The sequence below is a fragment of the Salvelinus alpinus genome, chromosome 6 (assembly GCF_045679555.1).
Source record: "Salvelinus alpinus chromosome 6, SLU_Salpinus.1, whole genome shotgun sequence".
Lineage (NCBI taxonomy): Eukaryota > Metazoa > Chordata > Actinopteri > Salmoniformes > Salmonidae > Salvelinus > Salvelinus alpinus.
The window spans coordinates 38,513,549-38,523,265 of NC_092091.1; the positions used below are offsets into that span (position 1 = coordinate 38,513,549).

General features: G+C 40.3%; 1 protein-coding gene across 5 annotated transcripts; it reads left to right on the plus strand.

Annotated features, from left to right (window-relative positions):
* The first annotated feature begins 398 nt into the window (after positions 1–398).
* On the plus strand, positions 399–4,133 carry LOC139578654 (putative nuclease HARBI1). Of its 5 annotated transcripts, XM_071406561.1 has the most exons (11): positions 399–781; positions 1,079–1,149; positions 1,237–1,413; positions 1,504–1,565; positions 1,648–1,734; positions 1,822–1,863; positions 1,932–2,105; positions 2,185–2,220; positions 2,319–2,873; positions 3,155–3,266; positions 3,361–4,133. In XM_071406561.1, the coding sequence occupies exons 1-8, from the start codon at positions 624–626 to the stop codon at positions 2,218–2,220; spliced, it is 807 nt and encodes a 268-aa protein (XP_071262662.1). In that variant the 5' UTR covers positions 399–623; the 3' UTR covers positions 2,319–2,873; positions 3,155–3,266; positions 3,361–4,133. The 5 variants fall into 5 exon arrangements, with proteins under 5 accessions (XP_071262662.1, XP_071262661.1, XP_071262660.1 ...); XM_071406560.1 differs by having other exon boundaries at positions 1,932–2,220; XM_071406559.1 differs by having other exon boundaries at positions 1,932–2,873.
* Positions 4,134–9,717: the final 5,584 nt, after the last annotated feature.

Genomic DNA, 9,717 nt, shown 5'->3' on the forward strand with positions numbered 1-9,717 from the left:
GGTTAAGGGTGCAGAGTTTTCACTTTGGGAAAAATAGCGTGCGCAATTTCAACTTCGTGCTACTCATCCCCAGAATATAAGATATGCATATTATTAGTAGATTTGGATAGAAAACACTCTGAAGTTTCTAAAACTGTTTGAATCATATCTGTAAGTATAACAGAACTTATATAGCAGTCAAAACCCTGAGGACTAACTTTTTTATTGTTAAGTTCCTGTATGTTCAATGGGTTTTCATGGGCACACCAGAATTCTAATTACTATCCACGCAGTTTCTACTGCTTCCACTAGATGTCGCCATTGTATGGAAAAAGGTTAAGGTTTTTCCTTAGTGAACTGACAAAGATATTGACCCGGAAGTGGAGTGACGTCGTTTGTTTATGTTTGAGAGTTGAGCTGGGGCCTGTTGCACAAAAGTAGAATTAAGACATCCGGGATAAATGACTCAGCTGAGCTCAATGAAGCCAAAACATGTGCGTCCAGGCTTAATTGGTTGCACAAAGACCAAGCCAGGATGAGCAGACACGGATTCATTAAGCCAGGTGAAACCAATCCTGGATAGGTGCGCGCTCACGGCTCACTCAAATAGACCCCGCCACAGATCACAGATTAACTGATTTACCATGGCAACTAGAGCCGCGTACTTTTCCCCGTCGGAAGCACAAATCCTCATGGAGGCATACGAGGAGGTAAAATATATAATTAAGAAGAAAGGCAACACCGCCACAGTGATAAAGCAAAGAGAAAAAGCGTGGCAAAGTATTGCAGACCGCCTGAATGCGTAAGTAGTGCACAATTACACACTCACCGCTCCGCTGAAACATCACAATTACAATTCAAATATTTAATTCACATCTCCAAAAATGCAGTTGTACTGTAATTATGAAACGGTTAAATTTTTTATTGAAATGCACTGCAGATATGAGTGAAATTGTGTAAAGTAACTCCATCACACTGTATAAAGCTATGATAAATTTTTTGATATTTTTACTGAAAACAAGACAAAAATACCAAGTAATTTTTTGCAGTGTGACTCCATTAAATGTGTGTGTGTGTGTGTGTGTGTGTGTGTGTGTAGATTAAACATGAACGGGCCAAAACGGACATGGCAGCAGGTCAAAATCAAATACAAGAACATTCTGCAGAATGGTATGGTCCCTGACTAATATTTAACAAAGCACAAGCATATATTGTACCCAGAAGGTGCCTGCTCACACATTGTCTGTACTGTTTTAGCAGTGAAAAAGAATACCCACAGACAAGGCACGGGTGGTGGGTCACCAAAGGCTGACCTTACCCCAGCAGAGGACATGGCCTTGGAGCTAAATAAAGGCAGGCCCGTCTTAGAGGGGATCCCTGGGGGGAAAGAGACGAGCATAGGTTCCTCCCAAGATGCCACCCGCTTCATTCAAGGTATGTCCTTCCATCTCTACATGGGATACAACCACATTCATATTGAATCAATTTGGACTGTCTGACTTTGGTTTACCTATTGCCTTGCAGTGTCTGGCAGCACTGTGTTCCTGTTAGAGCCACCAGCACAAGCACCAGACGATGCTGATCCAGTGAGTACTCCATCAAAGGCATACTGTAGGCCTGGCATGTCTTGTCTACTAGCTTCAATATGAATCCGATTAAATGTGATAGGGTGAAGGCCCCAGTGCAGCAGCAACAGCACATGATGGAGACGATGATGAGGAGGAGACCATCTCTCTGGATTCCAGAAGGCATGAGGTATCATGTTAAGACTGTGAAAGTACTATTTACTCTACAATGGTGAGGAGTCCTCATCAAAATCAAAAAATCTAATTTCTTTTACAGGACCCAGATGCTATACAGTGGGAAAACCAGCCTGGCAACATAGTGCGTATTAATAAAAGGACACCACATCCTGCCAAATTCCAGCTGCGCTAATTGTATTGTGTTCACAGAGCTCACAAGCTATCAGAAAGTTGTATGGCAACCACCTCCGGCGCCAAATAGAACTGGCAGACATAGACATTCAGTACAAGAAGAAAAAGATGGAAAATCTTGCACTGGAGTCCGAAATAAAAAAGAGGACAATTAGGAAACTGGACCTTGAAATAAAAAAACTTGAGAGGGAGGTGAGATATGCCTTCAATGTACACTGTATGCTAACTGTAACACAAATGTATTAATCATTATTTTTCTTTCCTCCCCCAGCTCCAAGAAGATGACACAGCTCAAAATAAAAATTAGGTATATTCTCGTAAAGTCAAGTGAGCCATGACATATGAGCTCTTATTGTGAGCACACAGGACGGTGGCATCTTTCTAAGGTTTTTTTTATTTTCCCAGCAATCAGTACAACCAAGTCATCGTTATAAGGCATCGCCCTCTTTTGCCCACCCCCCCAGCACCAGGTGTGGCCACTAGCCTATATGAAGGCCCAAAATTGTGTGTTCCTTTCTGCTCTGACAATGGCATGCCCATTCGTGCGAGATGTGGTGGATGAAGAAGCACTTGTGCTGAGGAGAGCCTTCAGGCGAGAAAGGGTCTTCAGGGACCGGTTGGACCCACTGGCCTTCCCTGATGACCATCTATATGAAAGATACAGGTTTTCTGCAGATGGCATCAGGTATCTATGCAGACTACTGGGTCCCAGGATTAAGCACCGCACTGCACGGAGCCATGCACTGAGTGTGGAGCAAATGGTTTGTGTGGCCTTGTGCTTTTTTGCTAGTGGAGCCTTCCTGTACTCAGTGGGGGATGCAGAACAGCTGAACAAGGCCACAATTTGCCGCACAATAAGGAGTGTGTGTCTGGCTATCAAAGCATTAGCAGATGTCTTCATCTCCTTCCCTGGCCACAGAAGACTCTGTGACATCAAAGAGGAGTTCTATAGGATTGCAGGTAAGAGGATCTACAAATTACAGGACAACTGTTAACACATAGTAGGATACTCATTACTTTGTGTGACAGGTTTCCCCAATGTCATTGGTGCAGTGGACTGCACACACATAAGGATAAAAGCCCCCTCAGGTGCCCATGAGGCCGATTTTGTGAATAGGAAATCCTTTCACAGCATTAATGTTCAGGTGAACATAACTTATTGATATTGTCCATTGACGAACACTCTGCATTGCCAGTGATGTGCATTGATTGGTGTAATATTCCTCATCTTATGATTTCAGATGGTCTGCAATGCTGACTGTGTGATCAGCAATGTTGTGGCAAAATGGCCTGGCTCAGTCCATGACTCCAGAATCTTTCGGGCCTCTGAAATCTATCAGTGCCTATCACAAGGTAAGCCACACAACCCCTATTTATAACCATCATGGCTGTGTCAAGAATATCACTGTGTTTATGAGGTAGTAATGATGAGATTTTGTGTTGACAGGTGAATTCTCTGGTGTGTTGCTGGGAGACAGGGGGTATGGCTGCCAGCCTTTTCTCCTGACACCTTTCACAGACCCCCAGGAAGCACAGCAGGCCTACAACCATGCCCATGCCAGGACCAGGGCCAGAGTTGAAATGACCTTTGGCCTCCTGAAGGCACGCTTTCACTGCCTTCACAAATTAAGGGTCAGCCCTGTTAGGGCATGTGATATTACTGTGGCTTGTGCTGTCCTCCACAATGTGGCCTGCCTGAGGAAGGAGAGGGCCCCCAGAGTGCCACCAGCCATGGACTGGGACAATCCGGCAATCTTCCCTGATGACGACAGTGGTCGGCTGCTGAGGGACCAATATGTGTTGAATTATTTTAGTTAGTATGTGTGCTTTCAATTTTGGTTAAATATGTCCTGCGGTGGCAGAGGAATTTGGGTTTTTTTGGGTTCGTTTTTTGACGAATTTGGCCTCTTATGATGTTTGTGCGGTATACTGTGTGTAATACAAGGCTGCAGGGAGGCTACTGCATCCATTCATTTGTCTGTTCAGTTGATGTGTATGGATTTGTCCTGCATTTATTTTAGTGTGCAGACATGCAGGGTGTGTTATATACAGACCTTTGAATGTGTATGTATCATTTTGTATAATATGCTTGGATTCTGTGCTTTCCATCTTGTAGAGTCACTGTGACTTCAGTTTCGAAAGGAGCTGATGGTTTACCTGCTTTGTTTTGTCCTTATTCAATAAAGGAACATAATGTTACACATTGTGTTTTTATATTCATATGGAATGTGTATTTGTTTATATGACAGAGTACTAGGGCCACACTGAAGAAAAAGGATAAAGTCATAAATTTATGAGGCTGGTTCTTTCTGCAGAAAAGCTACATATTGTTTTTACAGTTTTGATACTGACAATGTCACATGACAATGTGATACTTAATATTCTGGCACATCAGCATGTCTTTGTTTATGAAACCATACTGAAGTACAATTTCACGAAATGCCCCACATCTGTCATTTTAACAACTGTCCTCCTTTAAAACAACTGGTTACAATATTATGACTTGTGTTTTTTTCCCCTCTGTGGCCCTAATATTCTATCATTTTATATATAGCCTTATAGTCTATGGGAAACTGTAAATTATCTAATGATAGCAACATCATCTAAAAATCATTTTTTATCCAAAATCATTGAAATTAATGATCACAAACGTTTAAATAATAACAGTGGGTCTAGTTATATGTGATAACAATGTATAGTGAGCAGTGAAATAACTATTGGTTTCCATTTGTGGTGACTGCTGACTGACATTAGGGATGAGATTAAATAGATCCTGGAATTTAGCCTGGTCTGGAGCAGGCTAGCTCCACAGAATAAATCTCCATGGTAATTTATACCATAACATATCCTCCTGCCCCCTATCCATCTTTAGTGCAACCGGATTACGGATCAATTGAGCCAGGATCACCAAGATATCCTGGCTTAATCCCTTATCCTAGTTTTGTGCAACAGGCCCCAAGACTTGAAAAGTACCGTGAGTTTGTTGATATCCTGTATTGAAAACAGATTGACCCGTCTTCAATTTGATCGATTATTAACATTTACAAATACCTTAAGTTGTATTACAAAAGTACTTTGAAATGTTTTGGCAAAGTTTAGAGGTAATTTTTTAGATATTTTGTCGTGATTTTGCGCAAATTGAACGCTATTTTTCCTGGTACAACGGCGCCAAATAAATGGACAATTTGGATATATATGGACGGAATTAATCGAACTAAAGGACCATTTGTGATGTTTATGGGACATATTGGAGTGCCAACAAAAGAATCTCGTCAAAGGTAATGCATGTTTTATATTTTATTTCTGCGTTTTGAATAGCGCCGGCATGGTTGAAATTGTCAAAAAAGAGAGTGTAGCCTCTGTACTATCATCAGATAATAGCATCTTATGCTTTCGCCGAAAAGCCTTTTTGAAATCTGACATGTTGGCTGGATTCACAACGAGTGTAGCTTTAATTTGGTATCTTATATGTGTAATTTAATAAAGTTTGATTTTATAGATTTTTTTTTTAATCTGGCGCTCTACATTTTAACAGGCTGTTGGGACGCTAGCGTCCCGCGATCCCAGAGAGGTTAACTGTCCTGTAGCGTAAAAATCACATTTTGTAATAGTAAGTGTTATCTCACATCAAAAGAACTCACGCTGGGGCAACTGTTGGAGATATTTGGAACTCACACATGAAAAGGTTAATGCACTCCAGACCAAAAGGTTGCAAGTTCAATACCCGAGAGAATGTATGCACACTTAGGGCTAGATTCTAGCAGAGCCGCGCTAGCATACACCTGCAATTAAATGCAATTGCAAGTGAGTTGTGCCGAGTTAAAACTTCATGGGGCTATGGCCCCTTTTTTCTTCACTTCCTGTCTGAATGAAATGCCTAAAGTAAACTGCCTGTAGCTCAGGCCCTGAAGCCAGGATATGCATATAATTGGTACCACTGGAAATAAAACACTTTGAAAATTGTAGAAATGTTAAAATAATGTAGGAGAATATAACACAATAGATATGGTAGGAGACAAACCAAAGAAAAACCAACCACATTTTATTTTGAGAGACCATCCTCTTAGAAATGCAAGAGAAAGGTCATATTGAAAATTAGCTCCCTGTATGCAATTCCTATGGCTTCCACTGGGTGTCAGCAGTCTATGTTCAAGGTTTCAGGCTTGTAACTTCAAAAACAAATAAGAAATATCAGTTTTAGTAGAAGGACACAGTCTTGGAAATTCGTGTTTGCGTGCGCCATGAAGACATTACGCACCTGCTAAAATCAGTGTCCAATTTAACATAGTTCTTTCTGAAATAAATATTATAGTTTGATTACATTTTAGGGTATGTGAGGAGTAAATAGAAATGTATTTTGACTTGTTGAAACAAAGTTTAGGGATAGATTTTCAGATTCCTTTCTCTGCAAGTTGAACGAGTGGATAAATCAAATCGATGGTGCCAAATAAACTGACTTTTTGGAATATAAAGAAGGATTTTATCGAACAAAACGACACTACATGTTATAGCTGGGACCCTTTGGATGACAAATGAGAGGAACATTTTCAAAAAGTAAGTGAATATTTCATCGTTATATGTGAATGTATGAAACCTGTGCCGGTGGAAATATATTTTGATGGGGCGCCGTCCTCAAACAATCGCATGGCATGTTTTCGCTGTAATAGCTACTGTAAATCGGACAGTGCAGTTAGATTAACAAGAATTTAACCTTTCAGCTGATATAAGACACTTAAGGTATTACACTAAATATGTATCCTGTATATACAGTTGAAGTTAGAAGTTTACATACACCTTAGCCAAATACATTTAAACTCAGTTTCTGACACATAATCCTTGTAAAAATTCCCTGTCTTAGGTCAGTTAGGATCACCACTTTATTTTAAGGATCTGAAATGTCAGAATAATAGGAGAGAGAATGATTTCTTTCATCACATTCCCAGTGGGTCAGAAGTTTACATACACTCAATTAGTATTTGGTAACATTGCCTTTAAATTGCTTAACTTGGGTCAAATGTTTTGGGTAGCCTTCCACAAGCTTCCCACAACAAGTTGGGTGAATTTTGTCCCATTCCTCCTGACAGAGCTGATGTAACTGAGTCAGGTTTGTAGGCCTCCTTGCTCACACACGCTTTTTCAGTTCTGCCCACACATTTTCTATCGGATTGAGGTCAGGGCTGGCCACTCCAATACCTTGACTTTGTCCTTAGGCCATTTTTCCACAACTTTGGAAGTATGGTTGGTCTCATTGTCCATTTGGAAGACCCATTTGTGACCAAGCTTTATCTTCCTGACTGATGTCTTGAGATGTTGCTTCAATATATCCACATAATTTAGTTATATTCTTCTTTCATCAGACCAGAGAACATTTCTCCAAAAAGTACGATCTTTGTCCCCATGTGCAGTTGCAAACCATAGTCTGGCTTTTTATAGCGATATTTTTTAGCAGTGGCTTCTTCCTTGCTGAGCGGCCTTTCAAGTTACGTCGATATAGAACTCGTTTTACTGTGGATATAGATACTTTTGTACCTGTTTCCTCAAGCATCTTCACAAGGTCCTTTGCTGTTGTTCTGGGATAGATTTGCACTTTTTGCACCAAAGTACGTTCATCTCTAGGAGACAGAACGCGTCACCTTCCTGAGCGGTATGATGGCTGCGTGGTCCCATGGCATTTATACTATCGTACTATTGTTTGTACAGATGAACGTGGTACCTTCAGGCGTTTGGGAGATGGATGAACCAGACCTGTGGAGGTCTACATTTTTTTTTTTTTAGGTCTTGGCTGATTTCTTTTGATTTTCCCATGATGTCAAGCAAAGAGGCACTGAGTTTGAAGGTAGGCCTTGAAATACATCCACAGGTACACCTCCATTTGACTCAAATTATGTCAATTAGCCTATAAGAAGCTTCTAAAGCCATGACATCATTTTCTGGAATTTTCCAAGCTGTTTAAAGGCACAGTCAACTTAGTGTATGTAAACTTCTGACCCACTGGAATTGTGATACGGTGAATTATAAGTGAAATAATCTGTCTGTAAACAATTGTTGGAAAAATTGTGTCATGCACAAACTAGATGTCCTAACCGACTTGCCACAACTATAGTTTGTTAACAAGAAATTTGTGGAGTGGTTGAAAAAATGTAACCTAAGTGTATGTAAACTTCCTACTTCAACTGTACTTAAGTGTACCTAAATGTTTAAAATCCATAATATGTATGATTATTTATTTGAATTACTCGCCCTCCAGTTTCACCTTAAGCTGTCCCGCTAGCGGGACACCGATCCTTAAGAAGTTTTAATTTACAGGACTTGCCAAGAAGTACCCAAGTCCATTGCGATTGACAGTAAAAATATAGCAAAGCACTAATACATTATCCTATTACTGTAGAAATGTACCGTATGACTGTAAAATTTACCAGCAATGGTCAGCAGTGTAGTTTCATGTTATCATATGTGATTCATTTCAGGAAACTAGGCGTCTATCACACGTCACTATTTCACAGGAGCGGCATTTGAACGTAAACATACATTTTTTTATCAAAATGTGTTTTTTGCCAAAAATGCCTTCTGGAACATGTGAACTTTCATGCGCCTTAATAACAAACCTGTATTTCATCCATGAATATGAATACAATTATTCAATTACGAACCTAGTTGGTTTAGCCATGGAAAAAGTCAGGAACCTTCCCGCTAGCCATGATTGGCTGAGATAATGGATGGGCTGGACATGCCGGGAGATGAGTTTGGATTGGTTTGCCATGTAGCATGCTTCTGTCTTAAACATGAACTGTTCAGTATGTGTTGACAGTCCTTTCTACCACGCCATTTTTGAAAGACATAACGTTAGCCATCGAGAACTACAAAAGTTTTGCTACTTTTCTCAACAACATTGATTGCCTGAATTTCGCAGGCGCTATTGACAGATCAGTTGGAAAAAGTGATGAGCTACCTTCTGCACACGCCACGGTCAGTGTGAACCGGAGTGTCTTGACACAACGCTGGCCAAACAAGATGTAGCTACAAACAAAACAGAGTTAAATGGTTCCAGTCTGCCGTGAAGCTTTCATCCATCTAGCTCATTTTCAGATATAAGTTTCACATTTTGTCAGAAAGTAATTTTATTGCAAGTTAAAGCGTACTGTTAGTTAGCTAGCAAACATTACGCGTATGATGTGTGTTGTAATATTATTCAAATCAGAAATCCATTTGTATTGCTAGTTATAGCCTAATGTTATTTAGCTAACATTGAACCTAGTTTGTTAGCTTTAGCTACCTGCTGATTCATGCAGCTATGACAATGTTTGTATTGGTAATAGTACGAGTTGGGATTATGCCGTTCATTGTTTAGCTATCTACCTAGCTAGCTACATGTCTAACCAAAAGACTCCACTTCGGCCGGATTATTACATGACCCATCAAATTAGCCAGGTGTGTCTGGGGGTGATTACAGCCATCTATTGTATTTCATGAACATGTGTACATGTCTAGACAATAGTGACCCATCCACTTAGTTTGATGTGGCTGGGGGGGATTATAGCATTGCCTTCACATGACCCATCAATTTAGTGTGTTGGGTAAGTGTCATCTAATAATGATAAAATATTTTTATCTGGACACTCTCTGTTTTTGATTTTGCTACTAAGCAAATAACCACTTCACTGTACCGTTAACACCTCCTATATCCTGTGCAAACAAGATTTTATTTGTTATAGTGTGTGTTTACCACATGGCCTCGCATGTAAATCCTTAAAGAGATGGGTGGGGCTAAGGCTTAAGAGGGTGTGAACGATGCTGAATGGGTGTT

What these genes read in the sequence shown, in the direction of transcription:
- LOC139578654 (XM_071406557.1), top strand. Translation starts at nt 2,402, where the DNA reads ATGAAGGCCCAAAATTGTGTGTTCCTTTCTGCTCTGACAATGGCATGC. An exon ending in GGAGTTCTATAGGATTGCAG is followed by an intron (nt 2,874 to 2,942) that starts GTAAGAGGATCT and finishes TTTGTGTGACAG; the next exon opens with GTTTCCCCAATGTCATTGGT. An exon ending in TTCACAGCATTAATGTTCAG is followed by an intron (nt 3,059 to 3,154) that starts GTGAACATAACT and finishes TTATGATTTCAG; the next exon opens with ATGGTCTGCAATGCTGACTG.